Source organism: Pseudorca crassidens, chromosome X (genome assembly GCF_039906515.1).
Source record: "Pseudorca crassidens isolate mPseCra1 chromosome X, mPseCra1.hap1, whole genome shotgun sequence".
NCBI classification, from domain to species: domain Eukaryota; kingdom Metazoa; phylum Chordata; class Mammalia; order Artiodactyla; family Delphinidae; genus Pseudorca; species Pseudorca crassidens.
This window is the reverse complement of record NC_090317.1, coordinates 18,170,224-18,193,556: the sequence shown is the minus strand read 5'-3', so window position 1 is coordinate 18,193,556 and position 23,333 is coordinate 18,170,224. Positions and strand designations below refer to the sequence as shown.

At 46.4% G+C, this 23,333-nt stretch overlaps 1 protein-coding gene across 1 annotated transcript in view; it reads right to left on the bottom strand.

Annotated features, from left to right (window-relative positions):
- GPC4 (glypican 4) overlaps positions 1-21,760 on the bottom strand; it is a 109,172-nt gene extending 87,412 nt beyond the window's left edge. Inside the window, exon 1 of the mRNA XM_067722156.1 lies at positions 21,165-21,760. Coding sequence (XP_067578257.1) covers positions 21,165-21,324 — 160 coding nt within the window. The 5' untranslated portion in view covers positions 21,325-21,760. The remainder of the gene's footprint in view (positions 1-21,164) is intronic.
- Positions 21,761-23,333: the final 1,573 nt, after the last annotated feature.

Sequence of the window (23,333 nt, the reverse complement as noted above, 5' to 3'; positions counted from 1 at the left end):
GACAGCGATACAGAATGACAGCTGACAGCGAGGAAGGAGACAAAAACCATTCAGAAAGCTCAGTTACCCAGAACTGCTCATTTCAAGGTTGTATTGTATTCGAGAATACATATGCAATGAGGAAAGGGCTTTCCTTCTATTCCTCTCATCTTTCCAGATCATCTCATCAGCTCTCAACACATTTGCAGTGAAATACAGAATATCAGAGCTGGAAAGGATCTTAGTGATAATCTAGTGCAACGCCCTCCTTTAATGAACACCAGGAACCAGGCCCTGATATGATGACTTACTGAATGCCCATCACCCCCGCTGGTCAGGGGCCGAGCAGGGAGCAGAACCCAGGCTTCCTGGCTCACAGGCCATCCAAGGAAGGCTCTCTCCTGCCTGCCAGTGATATGTTTCCGTGCTTATGTTACAGCTTGTGTCTGCTTACGGGAAAAACCAAACCGAACCAAACCAAACAAATCAGCTTAAAGTCGAATGTAAATATTCTAATCAAACGGCATAGTGGAGTAGCTTAGAACTTCTGAAAAGGTCAGCAAAAGGAATTAAGAGCTATGCATATTGTCAAGTTTCTCGAAACCCCTCCCTAAAAAAAACTTTAATTATTATTTGCTGTTACTGCTAGCATCTGCCTTCACCTAGGACACTGAGCCACTTTCTTTAATATCAAGGCTCTCTAATTTACAGTGAATTTCCTAAAACCCCATGCAAGAAGCATCCCCCTTCATGGCAGACAGAAAGCTTTCCCTGCCTCAGCAGATGGCCCTCTTTCCAAGAGGCCTTTGTTACCACAGTGTTCTAGTACAAAAGACAATGTGGACCGATTTCTGCTCCCTGCTTTCACCGTTACTGATCACTCAGTTTCCTCCCCAAGAGGCCACTTGGAAGCCAGGATTGGGCTTGAGCAAGAAAAGAGGGTCTGGAAAAGAGCCTCCTGGATCCCCAATCCTTTCAGTTATGTATCGTCTTAGCTTCACTTGTTTTACTGGTTAATTCTTTAGACCCGTTTAAACCTTACATCTTGTTCTTAATTATTAACAGGGCTTAATCTGTTAAATGTACTGTAGTCGACAACACCAAAAAAAACTGTCCCCGAACCTAGGGAGGGGATGGGAATCAGAAAACACTCTCCTACCTCTCTTCCAACCACCTGGAATATTCTTGTATAATGCTGGGCTGTGCAAATGAAACAAGCCGTAACCTGAATTGAAGGCTCAGGAGACAGAAACTGGAATGATGAAAAGTCAGCGGTAGAATGGGATGGGGAGAGAGGGCAGTCTGGTACCGGAGAGAAGATGTAAAGGGATACATATGTATTCTAACTCTTAGGACATCATAAAGGCCCATTAACCCTAGAAGTGACAATCTCAGGAAGCTACCAATAACCAAAGGTTAAAAGACCTGGGGAGTTGCTTCAGTTATAACAAAGAAGCACTAACTTATCCAGCAGGCAGTCGACAGTCAATTTGCCATCCCCAGGAGTGGTATAAACTAACGCAAGCACGGCTAAAAGCAACTCAGGACTATTGGAAGATATCCCTGAACACCAGGGTCGCTGAGACCAACGGAGATAGCACGCTGGCCTGGCCTCTGGGGCTGATCCAAAGCTACAGCTCCCCCAAATAAAGACACCTAGCTTTTGAATGACTTATCACTACTGTTCACCATCACCAGAAATTAATCTACACAGTTGCATCCTCTCCAGATTCTAATTCTGCTCCCAGTAAAAGGCAAAGACCCCGAAACGGTCCTAAAAAGGGTACAGCTGTCTTCCAACTGGAGACCTTGTCAGCAAACTCCTCTCAAGGCCCCGTTGAGGAGAAAGAGCACAATAATCACTCGCCCTGTGTCAGAAAGCCCCAGAAGCAGCAGCTAACCTCTCTCCTCTCTCTGCACTGAGATGCCCCTCCTCCTTTACCCCACCCTGTAAGCACCTCTTTCACCAGCCACCTGTCAAAATAAAGCAAGCCACGGATCTTTCAAAAACTGACACTGGAAAGAAGCCGTTGGACGATTTCTTTCCAGGACCTGTTGAAAGATAAAAGATGAAGCGGACAATTTAAAAGGCGAGACTGTACCCTCCCGTCCACAAAGCTGAAAGCAGACAAACCGTGGAAGTCAATGACAGAGGAAACGCCCTTTGACCAGAGACAGACACTAGGCATAGCAAAGTTATTTTCCATAGAGAATAAGAAGCTGAATTAAGCCATTTCACTACTAATAGTCATAAAATCTTCTCATTGTCAAAAACTGGGAGAGGAGTGAGAAGGAGGGTTATTACAAGCCCCTCCTTTGAGAAAAAATGACACTGCTTTCTAGGAAGTTCTGTTTAGATGACAAATGTTTTTAGGAAGGGTTTTGTTTGGGGTTTTCCCCTTTGTTTTGTTTTAAGTGGGACACACAGACATGTGGGAAACCCTCCTCCAATCAAAGGGCAGAAGAACCAGAGAAAAAGGCATTGCCCTGCAAGCAGCTAATTCATACTCGCCTTCAGGTTTAATCCCCCCTCCCACCAACTAACATTTGAGCTGTTTCTGGGATTATTGCTGAACTAGGTTTTTTAGGGACCAAAGTACATGTAGGTTCCTGGCAAGAGCTGAGAGAGGGTGCATCTGGGAAATGCTGGAAAAAACAACTGAACTCTTAGAGCTGACCAAGTCCCTGGGTTAAACCTCAGATTTCCTCTCCCCTCTCTTCCCTGCACACCTGAACAGAGGAGGCTGGAGTGTGCCGCCAGCATGCTTGAGACACCAGGGGAACGTTTCCTTTTTTTTTTTTAAGCTTTCTGAAATTAAAAAAAAAAAAACAGAGATTTACATAAAATTTAACTTAAGGAAGTTCTTCAACAGAAGCCAAACACACAGGGATGAAGATGATCATCGTTGTGCTCAATGTAAAACCCAACACACACATCTACAAACCACCAGAAATAACTAAACAGCCGTATGGGGTACGTAAAATAGATTCTGGTACATCAACTTCCGGGACTACCATACAGTTATTAGAAAATTTGAATTCGATAGAACTACAGAAGCATTTTTCATGTTATGTTAAAAATAGCAGATACAGGAGAAATTGGATGAAGGTGGTCAAAAGGTACAAATGTCCAGTTATAAGATAAATAAGTACTAGGGATGTAATGTACAGCATGATCAATAGAATTAACACTGCTGTATGTTATATATGAAAGTTGTTAAAAGAGGAAATCCTAAGAGTTCTCATCACAAGAAAAAAATTTTTTTCTATTTTTTAAATTTTCTATCTATACAAGACGATGAATGTTCAACTAAACTTGTGATAATCACTTCATGGTATATGTAAATCACATCATTATGCTGTATGCCAACTATATCTCAATCAAACTGGAAAAATAGCAGATACACCAAGTACTATAATTTAAGCCACACAGAAACGTGTACATGTGAATAGGGATTGGGCTGTGATGTGCAAAGGATATAAAAGTTACTCATTATTATTACTGTTATATCACCTTTTCAATTGGAAAATATGTAACCTACCATAAACAGCAATCTCTGGAGGCCAAATGACACTCTTAACAATTCTGAGTGCCAGGTACAAAGTCCTGAGAGCAGAGTTAGGACAGGGAGAAGAAAAATGGCTGAAGAATCAAAGATGCTGTCCAGCTCCCCAAAATGGTTTCAATCCCTAGATCTAAAGTGGCTTCAGCCCACAGGCTCTCACTTCCCCTGGTATGTAACTCTTTCTGGTTTTCTGGACATTGCAGGTGGCTGTACTTGCTGATATCATGGGGTTGTTACAGGAGAGCTCTGACTCAGAGACCAAGAGATATGAATTCATACACAAAAAGGAAGCAGTGGGGCTTCCCTGGTGGCGCAGTGGTTGAGAGTCCGCCTGCCGATGCAGGGGACGCGGGTTCGTGCCCCGGTCTGGGAGGATCCCACATGCCGCGGAGTGGCTGGGCCCATGAGCTGTGGCCGCTGAGCCTGCGTGTCCGGAGCCTGTGCTCCGCAATGGGCGAGGCCACAACAGTGAGAGGCCCGCGTACCGCAAAAAAAAAAAAAAAAAGGAAGCAGTTACCCAGAAAGGTAGAAGAGGCGAATTCTTTAGACTGAAGATAATACCATGGATCTGAAAGCCAGACTGAATTTCTCAAATGTTGTTTCTTGGGGTTTTTATGGGAGATCAGTACAATAAATGACATCATATTGATGACACTGATTATTACACTGTTTGATGTCTTTTACGTAAAAAGCTATATAATAAATTCGTTCCAGGTTTAGTAACAACAAGAAAGTGTCCTGCCTGAAGAACTGTCAGGTTTCTTTTTCTCAGATAAATGCTACCTGGAAAGCCTACTGGCATAGCCCATTCACTGGCATAAGCCTTGCTTTTAGAATTCCTCATTCCTTTCTCCTTCCATCGTGTCTTTTTATTTTCTGTTTATATAAAATGGGTTACTCTACATAATGCTTTCCAAAAAGACCCATAATGAGTGCTCAGTACATACTATCTATTGTAACTAAAATAATGATGATCACTATGATTGTAGGAATCTTACTGAATATGGATTAAATAATCTTAAGTAGGTAGGGTTTATATTACAGTTAAATTTTTAAAACCTTGGAAGAAAATGACATGACTTCTCAAAGTTTCAGGCCCTGCCAGATTTTTAAAAATTAAAGACATATGGTTGAAGAACCGGTCACCAGCACCCTTGCTCTTGAACGGACCAACAGGTTTCCATTAATAAAGCAATTAGAGGGCTAATGAAATCACGTTAGCCTCTTCTTGTTGTTTTATTTTTTAATATTTATTTATATGGCTGCGCCGAGTCTTGGTTTCGGCATGCAGGATCTTTGGTTGTGGCATGCGGGAACTAGTTCCCCCACCATGTATTGGACCTGGGCCCCCTGCATTGGGAGCGCTGAAGGCCCAGCCACTGGACCACCAGGGAAGTCCCTCTTGGTTGTTTTTTTAAAATGGAAAAAATGCATCAATATTGACTGATTAAACAAAACAAATATTAGGAAAGGAAGAGAAGAGAAAGGAGATGAGAAAGGCCTGGTCAAGGTTACAATAAATTGTTTAGAAAAGAACAAAAGCACAAAAGTCAACTACTTCAGTGGACAGAATTCAATACAACCAAGAAACGTACTGAAGTGATGTGGTATTTGAAGAAATCTCCAATATTTTACATTTAGCTGGAGTAAAATGTCCTGCTATTCTTCCTGGGGTTTTGTTTTGTTTTTTTATTTTGGCTGTGCCACACAGCATGTGGGATCTGTTCCCCCACCAGGAATCGAACCCGTGCCCCCTGCAGTGGAAGCTTGGAGTCCTAACCACTGGATGGCCAAGGAAGTACCTATTCTTCCTTTTTTTTTCTTTTTAATATTCCCTCCAATTAAGAGGGAGTAACTCCTTTTTTTAACATAAGTTCATTCATTCATTCATTTTTGGCTGCACTGGGTCTTCGTTGCTGTGTGTGGGCTTTCTCTAGTTGTGGTAAGTGGGGGCTACTCATTGCGGTGGCAACATATGGGCGCTAGGCGCGCGGGCTCGTTGCAAAGCACAGGCTCTAGGCGCGCAGGCTTCAGTAGTTGTGGCACGTGGGCTCAGTAGTTGTGGTGCACGGGCTTAGTTGCTCCGCAGCATGTGGGATCTTCCCGGACCAGGGATCAAACCCGTGTCCCCTGCATTAGCAGCGGATTCTCAACCACTGCGCCACCAGGGAAGCCCTATTCTTCCTTTTTTAAATTAAGGATCAAAATTGTCCTTCTTTTCCAAGAATGACTATACAAGTGAAATACTTTAAGGACATTTTAATGGTCCCTTGGAAGCTGTCTGCAGTTGGGGTTCTGCTTTCTTCCACAAGAGCGTACACTACTAAATATACACTATTATGAAAATTTAAGGTTTGATCACACATCAAGTAACTTGAAAATGGTGAAAAATTCCTTTACAACCAATTTTTAAGAAAAACACTTAATACTGAGGCAATTCGTATTTGGCAAAATACAGGATCTAAATCTTACATTTCTTAAGTGTCACCCCAGGAAGCCACAAAGCATTGGCATAACACTCCGGCATATAGCACAGATTCAAAGACATTTCTGAAATTAATAACTGCGCCAATGCAGTCATTTCCCTTTATTCTTAGTGATCAGCTTGCATTCCTCTCACATGAAAAACACATCTCAATTTTTCGGGTTGTTTTTCCCTTCTGAAAACTCTGAGGATACAACAGCTGCTGGGACTTCAAGAAGGAAAACATATCCTGCCCTAACAGCAGAACTGCCATTAGTTGCTCATGTTGCTATGGTCAATTACAGAAATGCCTTCTATAAATTTGACTAATTGGAGGGAATATGAGTTGAATTATACAATATTTTAAAGAAACACAGATTTATCACTTTTAAACCCAAAGTGACTTCTCCCCACTCTCCCACCATAGTAACTTAGAGACCCTACTTCAATAAACAGAGAGATACTTGTAATTAACACAATGGTTTCAATTAAAATGGCTGTTCCTGAGGTGTTCGGAGATCCTCGCTTCCCCTATGCAGGTGTCAAACATCTCCTAAGATCTTATTTACACCATTCATTTGCCTAGGAAACCCTTTTATTACAGATCCAGCAGAGATAAACAAGCTTAGCCTCAGCCTCCATTATCCCAGAATCTCACTGTATTTTACTTCATTCTTGAGCTTAGGAGCAACGAAGAAAATCTCTGGGCTCTAAGAGAAACACTAAGAGGTTATTGGAAAAAATGCTCCATGCTGTGTCTGTTTTAAAAATAAAACCAGAGACAATTAATCACTTCTCCCTAAACTTAAAGCTATGTTTAGATAGCTAAGGACTGGTTTGCCCCAGCATGAACCCACACATCTTAGTCCAAACCATGAGTACTTCATAGCATATGGACCATTTGCTTGATTGAACAAGAAACAAAATGCTTATTTCTATTTTTAATCAGGCAACTTATCCTTATATATTGATAGTGCCAGCCTATTGTATTTAAAATAGGGCATATGCCAAAATCTTCATATTTAAATCCATATATAAAATAGGGAACACCTTAATCTGCATACCTACGCAAGACTTGGCCCTTGCATACAAACATACGCACCCATTTACTACAGATACAGCCAGTTCACTACATTAAATCAAGAGCTTGGGGCTTCAGCCTTCATCACTGCAATACAGACTGTCCTTGCTGTAAAAGGAGGGGGTCTGGATTAGAAGATGGTGAAAACCACTGGTTTGTAACCGGGAAACACTGGGAATACTGGGATCTCATGACTACTTGTGCACTGGTAGGTAAAACTGTCAAGCACGCAAGGTGGTGCCTATACATAATTCAGCCTCAGGGTTCCTCATTAGAGCTTGGAATTTCCGAACATACTAACAAAAATAAGGCCCTACTTTTATCCAGAGTACTCATCTAAAATTCTGAAAACCATCAATCCTATTTCAATTTAAAAATATATATATTATAAAATTCTGAAATACACTCCTTCTTGAAATGGGGACAATCCTGTTCTGAGGGGCTCAATGTACGGCAGGGAATGCCCCTTCCCTTCCTGTTCCGATGATAACTGCTAGAACACTTATCACTTGGGCTGCATTTCCTTACAATCCTATCTCCCTGGCCAGCCTCTGCACTCATCCGCAGAGCCAGGGTCCCCCTGTCTTGGAGACCTGCACACTTGGTTGCCATTCATAAAGGCTTGGAGAGGGAAGGAATCCTGCCACCAACTGGCAAGAGCATCTGGCCCATTTCTGCTGACCCAGAATTCTACTGGAATAGTCACTGAGGGGCCGGAGGGCTTCATGCTGAGCCACTCACTGGTCAAAAAAACTAGCATTTCAATTATTAGAGAAATGCAAATCAAAAACAACAATGAGGTACCACCGCACACCAGTCAGAATGGCCATCATTTAAAAGTCTACAAATAATAAATGCTGGAGAGGATGTGGAGAAAAGGGAACCCTCTTGCACTGTTGGTGGGAATGTAAATTAGTGCAGCCACTATGGAAAACAGTACGGAGGTTCCTTAAACTAAAAACAGAGTTGCCATGTGATCCTGCAATCCCACTCCTGGGCGTATACCCAGACAAAAGTATAATCTGAAAAGATACACGCTATATAAATGTTCATAGCAGCACCATTTACAATAGCCAAGACATGGAAACAACCTAAATGTCCCTCGACAAATGAATGGATAAAGAAGATGTGGTATACATACATACATGTATGTATATATACACATACACATATGTATATATACATATACATGTGTATATACACAGAATATTAGTCAACCATTAAAAAGAATGAAATAATGCCATTTGCAGCAAACATGGGTGGACCTAGAGATTATCATACTAAGTGAAGTAAGTAGACAGAGAGAGACAAATACCACATGATATCACTTACATGTGGAATCTAAAATACGACACAAATGAACATACCTACGAATCAAAAACAGTCTCACAGATATAGAGAACAGACTTGTGGTTGCCAAGGGGGAGGGGTGGGGGAGGGAAGGATTGGGAGTTTGGGATTAGCAGATGCAAACTATTATATACAGGATAGATAAACAACAAGGTCCTACTGTACAGCACAGGGCACTACATTCAGTATCCTGTGATAAACCATAATGGAAAAGAATATGAAAAAGAATATATATGTATAACTGAATCACTTTGCTGCAAAGTAGAAATTAAACACAACATTGTAAATCAACTATACTTCAATAAAATATTTTCTAAAAACTAGCATTTCTGTGGTCTCTGTGGGGCTAAGAGTGGACGCTGGCCTTTCACAGAAACCTGGAGGCTTCAGTACTCATGGTACCTGGTGGTTCCTCCACGGAGCACCCCGAGAACAGAAGACAACCGTGCAAAGGTGACACAAGAGTTCACCGTGCACTTTCTGGTGCCCACGTAAGCCCCATCTCTAAAATGATGGCCAAGAGATAAAACCAGAGAAGAGTGCTCCGTGTAAGCCTCGCTAACTTAGGCCCACCTCCCCTGTGCTGTTCCAAGTACTCCGGCCTTCGCCTCAGGACCCACTGGCAGTAACAGACCCTGCCATTCAAGTTGCAGGGGCGGTGGTTGTGATGGTGTAAAACGCACATCTCCTAGGAAGTGAGGAAAGCCCCACGGGCCTAAATGGGGGGTCGAAAGTTCCAGCACACTGTGCTCCACTCCGGTCATGTGCAGTATGCACTCAAGACTACTTCTCCTTCAAAGTAGTTATCAGAACTGTCACTAAATACTGATTTGGAGAACTACCAAGTCAATATGTGTCTCGCCGTTTAGACCGTGACGCCATGCATGCGAAGCCTGTGTCCTCCTTGGTCGCTGCCTCACCCTCAGTGCCCAGCAACAGGCCCATCAATTCAGAGGTACTCGAAAGCAGCTGCTGAATGAACCTTCGGCCTAGGCACCCTCCTTCTACAGATGGAGGGTCAGATGTGTAGCCTCACACTCACAAGTAGGATGTTCTTAGGAAAAAGCTTTTGGACGGTTAAGAGCACGCTACTTGCCAGGAGGAATCACTCATGCATTCATTCAAGAAACATCCGAGTGCAAGCAACACACTGGACACTAGGTGTAGGGCAGTGAGTAAACGAGGCAAAGTCCCTGCCCTTAGGTCAGATTGTGAGAACTGAACAAAGCAGTGGGGGAGAGGGACAAAGTGTCTGTGCGAGGCATTCTAGCTTACACAGAGGTCAGGAAAGGCTCCTCCATGAAGGGGATAGGTAAGCAAAGCCCAGAACCCTGTGAGGGAGCCAGCCCTGCTGAGGAAGACAGACCAGTATATGGGGGAAAATTATAAAAAGCGCAGGCTGGCATGGGAGGGGGCCAGAGGCAGACCCTGTAAGGCCTCCTAAGCTTCTGGCTTTCGGTCTGGGTGGCAATGGGAGTCACTGGAGCACTTTGAGCACAAGTGATAAGGTCAGAGTGAGGTTTAACAGAATAGGATCACACTGGCAAATGTGCTGGGAACACACTGGTGGGGAAGAGGCTGGAGCAAGAGCCAGAGCAGAGACTCGTCAGAGGCAGCTGTGATCATCCAGGGACGAGGTGATGGGAGATGAGATCAGGACAGTAGTTACCGAGGTGGTAGAGAAGAGGACAGATTCTTGGATCCATATTGAAAGCAGAGCTCAAAGGCAGAGATTCTGAGAGAGCATCTAAACAGAAACATTGCCCACCCAGTCACCTAAACCTTTGTTCTGATCCCAAGAAAACGAACAGTCTCTTATCTTGGAAGGTTCTGGTTTCTTCATTTGCCCTCCAACCTGAAAGACACAAGACCATCTTCTCCCATCGCCACACTGCTTAATGATCAACCCACCTCCCACCAGTAAAGCCTTCTTCCCAGAATGAATCCAGGCTTGTGGGACCTGAAGAGGCAGGGGAAAAAGAAAGTTACTTCCAAACTGGGAATAAACAAGGCAGAATATTAACCAACCAGCCAGCTGGGGGCAGTTAGTTAGGATTCGGTTTAAAGTGAACCCACTGCACTCCTCCCCTTAAAAAAAAAAATTCTCCCCATAAAAACAAAAAACTATTCCTCATCATAGCCTCTGACATCCTAGTCAGAGAGTGATTTTTAAGGACTATTTCTGAAATACACCAGTGAAAAGTTGTCTTGCGTTGCTTTTTAAAATCTTAGCATGGGGAACTATTCCATAATTAAGGCAATTTTAACAATAGTAGATAATAATTTGACTATAAATTGTAAGGAATGCAATGACTGCTTATTCTGGCACCAAAGAAGCAGGACTTTCTGTGAAGTGACTGCCAAGAAAAATGATACTCCCACTCAGGCTGGACCATTGCAAGTAGTAACTGTTAACCACATGCTTCACACTGCAGTTTGCAAGGACACAGTTCTTTGTTTTCATCTCTAACCAAACACCAGACTGAAAACTCAACGGAGACAAACCCGGCTGGTGGAATAGAAACAATAACTGAAGGGAAAATTTTTTTCTGCGGCTTGATGCTTGCTGGGATGCCGACGTCAAGGGTTTGGAGAACTAAGGAAACCTCTGCAGTCCAAAAGAAACCACTTCCCAGTCTGCTCCTGTAGACAGAAGCCCAACATCAAGAAAGAAGCCAGGCTTAAAGAGGCTTGCGAAAGCCAACGGACAAAGTAGCTGGGAGGAGAAAGGACTGGCATGAAAAGATGGCTGGGATGCAGTGGGGACCAGGTGACCTTGAGCTAGACTAGACAAAGAGGGCAACCCTGCCTGGGGCCCAACCTGAACTGCCTGGGGAAGGGGAGGGACGCGAACACCTGGCCGGAACAGGAGCAAAGGCTATTTTTTCTAGAAGCACCTCTGCAGGTGCAACAGAGTTCCTGTTAATGTCTGGAACAGACAATGGAAGAAGCAGCAACGATTTGTCTACCAGGATTAAAACAAACCACATGAAATACTTAGCTCCCACCTCTGAGCAAGCTGAGAAATAACACTACATTCTAAGTAAAAAAAAAAAAAAAAAGATTCTCTTTCTCACTTCGGCATCTAGGACTAAACGTATTAGAAATTCTAAAATAAATAGCTAAAAATAAGTTAATTGAATTAAAAGGGATGGATGAATAGAAATATTCATTCCCAGAATGAATACAAAAGTCACAAATCATGCTTGAACTTCTTTGGGAACCACAAACATTTCTCTAACACCTACCATGTGCCTGGCAGTGTGATAAAAGCTGGAGCTACATGGCCGTGACCGGGCAGCAACAGCTTCTTTTCCTTTAAAGGTTCCAACAGCCACCTCATCAGAGACAAGGACCCTCAAATGTGTCCTCATTCTTAATACAGTACTCCCGTCCTTAACTTCTAGTGTTTCTTTAAATATGATTATCCATTTACTTAGTTTGGTAAATGTATAAAAGGGAAACCAATATTCACATATTTAAACCTGTCACCTCTAACTCAAAACCAACTCTTGCCTTTAGTGGCTTCAGGTCAGCATGTCAGTTTCCCAAGCTGAGCACAGCAGGTGGTAACAGCAGTATCTGACATTCTAAGGGGATTAGAAGACAAGGTGCAGAGGAACAAAATCACCAACCAAAAGCTCTGAAGTGAGTAAACCACTGAATTAGTAATACTCAGTGGTATTAGTATTAAAATACTTTTTTTTCCAGAAAAGGACAAAGTGACACACAGAATTTACTCCTTATTGACCCAGCACTGTTGGGAAACTAGGTGCTCTAAAAAGGTAATGTGCTTTCAAGAGCAATTTTTTGTATTTAGAAGATGTCCACTCTTTCTAAAATATACTTTCTGGGAATTCCCTGGCGGTCCAGTGGTTAAGACTCTGCGCTTTCACTGTTGAGGGCCCAGGTTCAATCCCTGGTGGGGGAACTAAGATCCCACAAGCCACATGGTGCAGAAAAAGAAAAAAAAAAACCTTTGGAACTTTTAAATCAGAATATACAATTATTTAATACTGCCCTGAGGGACTTCCCTGGCGGTCCAGTGGTTGCCTGCCTCCAAACCCATCCCTTCCTCTGATGGGTCCACAACCCAACCAGCACTACGTGCTACTCCTAATCAGGTAAGGAGTAGCAAGTAGTGCTGGGAAGCCAGGTAACCTAAACTTTCTATCTTCCCACATTTAAACCCTATCTACCTAATTCGAATGTAAGTGCCTCAAAAAAGCTTGATTCTGGTTTTAAAGGAACTCTTTGAATCCCCAGCACCTAGCATTCTGCTCTTGATAGAAGAGCTATTCAATCAATGATCGCGGGGCTTCCCTGGTGGCGCAGTGGTTGGGGGTCCGCCTGCCGATGCAGGGGACACGGGTTCGTGCCCCGGTCCGGGAAGATCCCACATGCCGCGGAGCGGCTGGGCCCGTGAGCCATGGCCGCTGAGCCTGCGCGTCCGGAGCCTGTGCTCCGCAACTGGAGAGACCACAACAGTGAGAGGCCCGCGTACCGGAAAAAAAAAAAAATCAATGATTGCGGATGACAAATTTCTGAAGGTCTTTTCTCCAAGTAGAATGCATGGGCTTTATGACAGCTGTTTCCATCATTTAGCTTTTCTGCTTACTTCCACATTCCCAGCTGTGTTCTGGATGGTTGTGCCGACCAGAAGCCTAGGGATTTACTGTACTTCTATTTCTTGATAAGATACTTGAAGAGAATAAACACATGGCAAAGAGGACATTAAAGTAAGGGATAAAGAGATTTCTTTTATTTTACCAATAAAGAGAGGGGAAGAAGTATCACCTAGCACACTGACAATCAATAAACAACAGCAAGGCTGGATTCCTGTCTAATTCTCTCCAAAGTACTCTCAATGTCCTAGTCTTATTTCTCCACCCTCAGCAAAGCATCACTGGTTATGGCATATACTTGCGTCTTGATTAAAAAATATTTTTCCCAAGTTTAACAGATGTTCCTGGACTTCCCTGGTGGCGCAGTGGTTAAGAATCCTCCTGCCAATGCAGGGGACACAGGTTTGAGCCCTGGTCCGGGAAGATCCCACATGCTGCGGACCAACTAAGCCCATGCGCCACGCCACAACTACTGAGCCTGTGCTCTAGAGCCCACGAGCCACAACTACTGAAGCCCGCGTGCCTAGAGACCGTGCTCTGCAACGAGAAGCCACTGCAATGAGAAGACCGTGCCCCGCAACTGAAGAGTAGTCTCCGCTCGCCTCAACTAGAGAAAGCCCGCGTGCAGCAACGAAGACCTAACACAGCCAAAAATAAATAAAACAAATAAATTTTTAAATAAATAAACCAGACATTCCTCTTAAATCCAAGTTAGCCAAAATTGAAACAAGCATGCACTGGGTCTAAATCAAAGCTCTCTTCTGAGATAACACTTTGTGATGAATTTCATTGGAAAATTCAGAATCACAGAATCTCAGAGATGGAAGGGAACTCACAGATCATCTAGGGCACTGGTTCTCAACCATGGCCGCTCATTAGAGCCACTGAGGAGCTTTTAAAAAGTTACCAAGACCTAGCCCCACTGCCAGAAAGTATGATTTAATTGGTCTGGGGTGATGCCCAGGCACTAGTGGATTTTAAAAGCTCTCCAAGGGCTTCCCTGGTGGCGCAGTGGTTAAGAATCCACCTGCCAATGCAGGGGACATGGGTTCGATCCCTGGTCCGGGAAGATCCCACGTGCCGCAGAGCAACTAAGCCCATGCGCCACAACTACTGAAGCCCATGTGCCTAGAGCCCGTGCTCCGCAACAAGAGAAGCCACCGCAATGAGAAGCCCGTGCACCGCAATGAAGAATAGCACCGGCTCATCTCAACTAAGCCCGCACACAGCAACGAAGGCCCAACACAGCCAAAAATAAATAAATAAATAAATTTTTTTTTTTTTAAAAAAAAGCTCTCCAGGTGCTTTAAAGCGTTGCCAGGGTTGAGAATCACTGATGTAATCCAGTATTCTAACAACCCCACTCCCATTTTTCAAATCGAGGAGAAAGAACCTCACCAAAAGTATCAGACAACTGATTTGTCACAGAGCTAGGCTAGAACTGCTCTTTTCAAGAAACCATGGCCTTTCCATGTAAACTACTCCACCTAGGACAGTGGGGTTTCTTCCCCCGCCCTTCCTCCATTATTTCCTCTTTTCAATAACCCAATGTCCTCACCTATCCCAAAGTAAATGCATTTTCTGAATATACTCCGTCTTGGAATCCCATTGCATAATTCTTGACAATCTAAACTAGGTCTGTTTCCCTGTATCCACCCACTTGCTTCTTTCAAAGATCTCTGGGAGGTTAATCAGGCATGGCTGCCCCTTAAAGAAGCCATATTGCTTTTCCTCTAAGAGGCTGGACTCAGCCCACCCTTTTCACCATTATCATCACATGGGCCCTTTTTCAAATCCCTGGCAAGGCTCACCTCTGATTCTTTCAGCTCACTTAATTTCTAGTTTGTACCTGCCCTGCCATACCTCGTGGACTTCCCTCTTCTGCTGGCTTAAACTTTCCATTTTGTGAAAGATGCCTTTTTCCCTGAAGCACCTCTTTCACTCTGCCAGTTAGTCATGCCGGGTTCTTTTTTTCTTCCCCCAAGCAGCTGGTCTTTTTGATGTCTGGCACACATTTATCTGGGCTTCCAATAAGATGTTTTTACATAGTTTCCAGGCTTCCTGGAGGTTATTGACTTTTTTTTTTAACTCTTCCATTCAATTTTTTTCCTAATTTCTAACATTTGTTAGAGTTTCTTTTTCAAAGGCTGAATACCTGGTTGATGGAGCGCTTTGATTTTTCTCTCCCACCAGATTGCTGAATTAAATGCATCAGAACTTAAATATATTTCAAATTACCTCCAAGATGGAATTGCTTCATGAATTTTCTGCACTTTCATGTTCTCTATAGTAAGCAACAGATGTTTAGCCAAGTGGAATTGAAAATGCTAGTTTTTACCTGTTCGTATTTTAGTGTCTGCTTTTTTTTTTTTTTTTTTTGGCCACACCACACGGCTTGTGGGTTCTTAGTTCCCCGACCAGGGCGTAGGAGGTGAAAGCGCGGAGCCCTAACTACTGGACCGCCAGGGAATTCCCCGCTTATATAAACTATTGATATCCTTAAGCCTGTGTTCTTCACCTTGGTAAAAACAACAAATTTAAGATTTTATTTTTTTAAAGGTAATTGACGTGCATCAGACAGCTCTATATGCTGGATCGAAGGTGTTAAATTACTCTTCTCCATTTGTTCTAAATTGCCTCATCACAAGTCTCAACTGTTTGTTTCTTAAAAGAAGTATATCTCAAGGCGGAAAGAAAAACAGAATTCCGGATGCTTCTGAAAAATGCCTATGACACTCGGTTATTAATGAAGTGGTGAAGATGAGTACACTCCCAAAAGAATAAAAACATTCTCCAAGTTATAACAACATTTCTAGGAGACTTACTCTAAATTTATTTCACTTCAGAATGTTTAGACCCAAAAGCTTCCCAGGAGAGCAAGAGACCATGGGATGATGATCTATCACCAAGGCAGTATAATCCCATGATAGCACCGGTGTCCTGCCAGACAAGGCGATACAATTATCTGTCATCCCCCTACCTGTTTAACAAATACTGCACCGCACTCGCGCACCTGGTACCATTGGGCACACAAAATGCCAGGAGCTGCCATCTGTCCTCAGGTTACTTACAGTTGAGGCAAGAAGACACACGTGTGCCTGCACACACGATGAACTAGGAAACAAGACAGCTGTGTGCAAAGACCATGGATCCGATGTAACAGACAAGAGGCAGTTAAGAACTATTTAAAACAGCCTCCCAACAGCTCTCCCTGCTTTCCCCTTGCCTCACCAACCCTGAACTCTGCAGTGCCACTAGTTATCTTCCTGAAACAGCCTGACTAACGAAATTCCCCTCCTCAGAAGCTATCGTGGGCTCCCCATGACCCAGGAAATACAATTTACAGTCCTTCTACTGTTAACATTAGATTGTCTCTGTCTGGGTACAACACTTTGCCTGCAGAGGACACGACTGGATCTCTCTAGTAGAGCATCAGCATAGTGCTGTGATGATGGTCTTTTACCAGTTAGTTGCTGGTCCTCTCAGAGCTTATGTTTCTAAGACCAGCCCCCTATGGGAGTTGGGAAGGTACTTTCTTATTATCTGTACAACACAGCATAGACTATACTTTGGGTCAGATAAGACCTAGGGTTCAAATCCCACCTCCAACATTAACTAGCTGTAAGACTGCGAATAGATTTCTAAATCCCTCTGAATCTGTTTGTCTGTAAAATGGGGATGATGAATATAATCATCATTCTGATTTTATATGGTTGCTGTGGACTTTAAATGAGACGATCTTGTTTAGGACCAGGCCCAGGGAAAGCACTTAATAGCCACCAGCTCTTTTCATCTTTTCATTGAAGCCAAAATGCATTTTTGGTGAACATATATGGCAACCACCTCAGGGCTAAAACAGATGTTATTGGGGAGCCACAGACCCCTTCCCAACTGACTTAGATAATCACTGACGTTTCCCTTGTTGAGACAACAAAAAACCTTCCTTTTTCATTCTTCAGTCTACTCTCCAGCTAATCCTGAAATTGCGTGCAACCCAACGTGAGTCAAACAAAAAACGAAAATAGTAATTATGCTGAATCAAACATTTTATATTTGTATGTTCTAACTAGAGATTGAGCTGCATAAGCCGGAACTTTTACCAAGTTCTTTTTTGAGCATGTGCAGGAGATAGTCCCTGTACTACTTGGGACAATTTCTATACTGACAGGTGAGAAAAATCACAAGTTCTCTGCAAAATCCAACTCATCTACTTAAAGTAGGTAAGAGGGAATACAATTCTTGAAGACATATGCTGTGTCTTACATGGAATAATCAACGCAGTATCAGAAAGTATTCCTGGGGCTTCCCTGGTGGCGCAGTGGTTGAGAGTCCGCCTGCCGATGCAGGGGACACGGGTTCATGCCCCGGTCCGGGAAGATCCCACATGCCGCGGAGCGGCTGGGCCCGTGAGCCATGGCCGCTGAGCCTGCGCGTCCGGAGCCTGTGCTCCGCAACGAGAGAGGCCACAACAGTGAGAGGCCCGCGTACCGCAAAAAAAAAAAAAAAAAAAAGAAAGAAAAAAAAAGTATTCCTACTTCTCCAGCACATGTTTTCCCATGTAATCCTAACATAGCTTATGTGATTCCCTCAGAGGTACACATGTGAGCATGCGTGCACACTCACAGGTGCACTGGTCATGAGCGTAAATGGGAACAGGAAAATAAAAACTCCCAAATCACACCTGTGATGCAAAGTTCTCCTTGGTATCATTCGATGTCACTGTGGAAGGGACCTTTGGCAAGGTGAAGTAGGTTTCTAACCAACTGCCTCACTCTTCAAGACAATTACAAGCAAAGATTAGATTAGTAATTAATGCCAATTGTTGCATATCCTTTATCCTGTCCTTACGGAGGGAGGTGCAATGAGAATGGTAAGATTTTACAATTCCTTGTTATAAATACTATTTTTTTTTTTTTTTTACTATTGAACTACCATTAGTAAGTTAATATCCTAGTCCCAAATCCCTTCTCCCTTGAACTCCCCGGGTACTCCTTTCTCATCTGTACCACTCATATGGTCCTTATTGCACACCATGTTGTATTCCAATCGTGTGTGTGCAAGGCTTATCTCCCTATTACCTGGGAAGGTCCTGGTGGCAGAGGCCCTCCCGTCCTTCTTGCTGCCCCCATGATGCTAAGCACAGAATATCGCACACAGTAGGTGCTCCAAAAGATATGCCCATTGAAGCTGAACAAAAACCCATCCTTTGTGTTAAAGATCCCTTTTGATCATGGCATCTGGGCTACACAGTATTTGGTTAAGTTCAGGGGTCAAGTGGATAGGCAATGCAGGACCTAGGTCGGAGCCCTGTCAGCATGGTGTACTCCCCGACACCCTTGTGAGCACATCAAATTATCTTAATTATAATCTAAAAAGACTGAACCGTTCCTTAAGAACGTGGAGTATTCTCAAAACCTCTTCAAACCTCTAGAAGGCAAGTGCAAGGCCATCAAGAATCAAACCTTAAACTTGGGGCTAGGCACCCAGACACTGTGACCCTTTGCCTGGAAAACAATCCTGGACTTTTTGCACTTAAGAAAACATACGCACACACCCCCAACCAAAGAAAGTGCCTGGCAACTAATTCATTCAAGTCGCTACGTTGAGTATGCTCTCCCAAATGACCAAAATTATCTGAGTGGAGCCCAGGGAAGACAACGACAATGTATGCAGCTGGAGAGGCCAGGGTGATGGTAAAGATTACCCCGTTTCTATACTGGCCGTCTAAAGGTATTTACTTGGGTCTGTCTGTGTTGTGACAGTGTCCTAGACTCAAATGAATGCCTCTAACACTCCACATTTTTGAGCCATTCAGTCATGCATTTTTGTTATTGTTGAAAGTGGTGCGAAATTGCACTGCATGAGCTAAAGTCCTTGGTGGTCTTCCAAGGATTCCAGCTAAAAAGGCACTTCCTTTGTTCCTCGGGAGAATGCAGTCCAGTAGGTCATTCAAAAGGGGAAATAAAAGCAGCAGCCCTGGGAGGGAGATGAAGGACAAGACAAAAAGAATAAAATGTTTTGGGTGTGAGCACATTAGCTTCCATTTCCTGCTGCTGGTCACTAATAACGCTCTTATCTTTAGGGGGAATATGTCCAGAGAAATATTTATGCAAAAACATTCCTCAGGTGTTTTCTGGGGACCATGACAATCAAAGGGAACACCTAGCACTGTCCTTGGGCACCCTTCAAACTTCATTTTTCCTGAGATGCTGGCGGGGGAAGATGTCCTGCCCTTGCAAGCCTGCACAGAACACAGCTGGAGAAAGTGGGGAGGACAATTTCACAGCCCACTCCCCGAACGCCTCCAGTCCACCTCAAAGGCACATATTGTTTTGCATGAGCAGAAGATGAAAACTTGTCACGTTCCCATTAAGTGCATCGCTGCATCTATCCCTTCAAAATGTGGGAATGACAACTGTAACCTTCACGCCAATCATCTCCACTGGGCCCCGGGCCCAAACCATGCAGGGCACAAAGACCCCAGGTCTGACCTGTGGAGCCCCCAAGCTTCAGTGGCTACTGGCTCAACTTTACTTTTTCGAGCGGGGCGGAAGGGAGAGGGGAAAGAAAGAGGGCTTCTTGGGGCTCTACAACCAATAAAATCGTGCCGCTGTGAAGACAGACGTGAGCTCCCCAAAAAACAAGCAGCTCAAGGGCAAACAGTCTCTAATCAGTAACGTGCGAGGTACTTGATACCTCCCAAGGTGCGTGGGGTCCTAGGCTGCTCCAACCATTTCTTAGGTTCTATTTCTAGATAGATGCCGGTCACACAAGAAAAGTGCCCAGCAACTTCCCTCAACTACCTTTGTAATTTTTATGTAATTGATGACTGCACTTAATCTCCAAGGTTATTAATAGCCCTTCCCAAATAATGACCCCCAAGTCTTCCTAAGCCTTTGGAAGCGCCTGGTTGAAATTACAGTATTTCCTTTGCTGGCTGCCGGCCCCCTGCCCGCCCCACCCGGGTGACCAACACCGCGAGGCAAAGGCGCGCTCTGCTCACTTCCATGAAAGGTTTGGAATGGAGGCTTGGCCCCCGGGGCTCGAATCGCTCACTTCTCCGTTAGGTTAAGCTGGCCATCAGCCAGCTAGATTCGTGGTTCTTTCCGAACCCTCGGGGCGAAGAGGCTACCTGCGCGGCCGCTGGCCCCAGCGCGGCCCGCGGGACTGCGCGCAACAGTTGGCCTCTGCGAATGAGTGCCACCCAGAGGGGATCGGCCCGGCCACAGCCGCCAGCCTGGCGAGGAGGGGCACCCGCCGCAAAGCTGCCTTCCCAGCGCTGCAAGAAGGGCTTTCACAAACACCCCACGCACCCCCAGCGCCGAAACCCGGTGAACTTTTTCACAGGCTAAGCGGTCTCTATTTGCATAACCATCTCCCAACTGAGATTCAGGCTTCCAGTAATCAGTCCTTTCAAAGATTTGTAATTTAAAGTGCAATTAACCCTTAAAATGAGGTGAGAAATAAAGAAAAGGGGGGAAAATACCCTTCTCGTCCAACACGTTCCGGAAAGCAGGAGAGTCCCCAAAAGTCAGGGTTTGGAGGGGTGGAGAGTCGTTTGCTTTTTAAAGGCCACTTCGAAAGCCGCTGTAGCTACTAAAACTCCTAATCCGTGTCAGCGGTGGAAGAGAGGCGGGGAGTGGGTTTTTAAAGAACATCAATGAAACATCAAGTTCCACGTTTTGCGCCCCCCGGAACCTGGCAACCTCCACCCTACCCGACCTCTCGTCACCCACACAACAAAGCGGGGAGCCCAGTAAGGAGTTCAACCCGGAAAAGGCGAGGGAGCCGGTGACACGCACTTTGCGGGCCAGAGTCCTCTGGGGCTTCCTGGGACCAGGGAGACCGCGGGAGGGGGGGTGGGGGAAGGAAGCTGAGCGCGGGAGTGCCGCCGGGTAACTCGGCGGCGCCCCTCCGCCTGCTGCGCACCCGGGGCCCCGGCGTCCGCAGCGAACGCTCTGCGTCGGGGCTCGCTCCGGCGCGCCTGCCCATTTCTCCGTCTCGGCTACCTGCGTCCGGCGCGAGGGGCGGCGGGGCGAGGGGGCTTCTGCGGCCCCTTCTCCCGTCTCTGCGCTCGCCTCCCGGGGGCTCCCACCTACCGTTGATCTCGTGCGTGGGGGCATCGTTCTTGTCGAAGCCTTTGGACACGTAGAGACGTCGCACTTCCGAGCAACTTTTCGACTTGAGCTCGGCAGCCAGCAGCGCGGCGCTGAGCGCGGCCTGGGTGCAGAGCAGCGCGGGCAAGACGAACCGTGCCATGGTGCCGGCCGGGGCGGACGCGCTCCCACCTTCGGGGCGGGACGGAAAGTGGCGGACGGGCGCGGAGTCGGGGGCTCGCGAGCGGAGTCTGAGGGCGAGGGGAGTTGGAGGAGGAGGAGGAGAGCAGGAGGAGGAGACGCGGGGCGAAAAGTGGAGCTGGGCCTCGCGCGTCAGGCAACGGTCCCCGGTGCCAGGCGCCCAGCCCGGGGAGGAGGAGGAGGGCGTGGAGGCGGTGCGCGGCCCAGGGGAGCGGAGGCGCGGGCCGGTGACCTCCCGGCTCCGCGGGGGCAGCGATCGGGGCGGGCTGGCCGGAGGCGGGACAGGGGCGCGGGGAAGGAGGGGAAGGTGGCAGGCGCCGCGGGGGCCGAGGAGGGCGTGAGGGGCGGCGGCGGGCGCTCGCGGCGCGCGGCTCGGGCTGCCCGGCGCTGGTCCGCCCTGCTAGCTCGGCTCGGCTCGCTCTGCCCTCGGCCGCACGGCTGTGCCCTCTTCAGCTCTGCCGCTGATTGACTGGCCGGCGTGCGCGGCGACGCTCGACAAACTTGGCCCAGCGGGCGGCACTCAGGGGGAGGGGGCGGGCGGCGGGGGGGCCGGAGACGGGCGGGAGCAAGCAGGGCCGGGACGGGAGAAAACCTGGAAGCGGGGTTGGATCCGGAGCGTCCAAATCCACTTCCTAGGGGGCCCGCACCGGGCGCGCAACGCGCCCTCGCGCGACACGCCCCGCGGGACTCCTCCCTCCTTCCCTCCTCCCGGGAGGCGGGGAGCCTGCCCGCCGCCCCCAACCCGGGGAGGACAGGCTGACTTCTCCGGGGTGAAGGGCCCAAGTCCCAGGGGACCGAGAGGCTGGGGACTTGAAACCCACGTCCGAGTCCTAGGCCTTCTGCGCGCGGCCACCTGACCCGCTGCCCGCGGGCCAAAGCCGGACGGAGCCCTCCGGCCTCGATACCTAACCACCAGCACCCCTCCGCCGCTGCTACAGCCCCGCAGCCTGGAGGACGCCCGTAACCGCCCAGCTCCTGGGCTAGGAGTGGAAAGCGCTGGCATTAATCTCATTGTTTGAAGCGGGCACCAGAGGGACTTGGGACTCCGAGCTGGCCCTAGAGCCTCACCTGGCCTCCTCAGACCTGCTTTCCGTCAGACGGTGCTCATGGAGTACCGACCTGTTCGGAAACCTGGCAGGCATTCTCAGCCCCCCCAGCCCCCAGTCTGGTTCTGCTACAGGTCTAATCAAACCCTGAAGCGGGAGAACCGCTGCCCTGCCAACCGCAGAGCAAATTCAGGGTTGACCTTGGAAACCTTCTGGCCCAAACCCTCCTTCTTCACGAAGGGAAACTGGGGCCCAGAGAAGAGAAGCGACTTGCTGATAGCATGTAGCTGGCGCGGGGAGGGGGGGTGTCCAGAACCCGGGACTTGACTCCCAGGTCACATGGAATAAAGGTAGCCCAGGAACCCCCTTCCCCTCTGCCCTTAAGCCTCTTAACAGAGTCTCACACCTCTCTGGGTCCCTGTCTCCACTTAGCCACCTGAAAACTGGAAATGGGTGAGTCTTCCCACCTTCTAAGCTTTGTCACATTCCATTAATGAGTGTTTTTGAAGCTTCCAGGGCTCCTTTAATGAAGGGAACTGTGCAGATTGAGAACTTGTCATTACGGTTGTTATTGTTACAATCTGCTGTAAGAGGTTAGGGTGAGAAGCGCCTCAGACACCTCGGGAGTGTGCTGGGAACTGGGCAGATAAAAGGGGCTGGAACTTATTATTTGGCTAGACTCTCAATTCCCATAAAACTACATAGGGTGAAGATATGAACCATCATTACAATTATCACCCTCATGGGGTTTGTTGAGACTTCCTCCACTGTTGTTTGCGAACCTCGTTGACATGGTTGGCTGTGAGGAGCTGTAGAAAGTAGCTAGCTGTTGTTTTGAAAGCCCACTGCAGACTCTTCTACATTTTATTAACTCTTGGAGATCATCAGCAGAAACAGACAGACTGTGACCCGTCTGTAAGTGGAA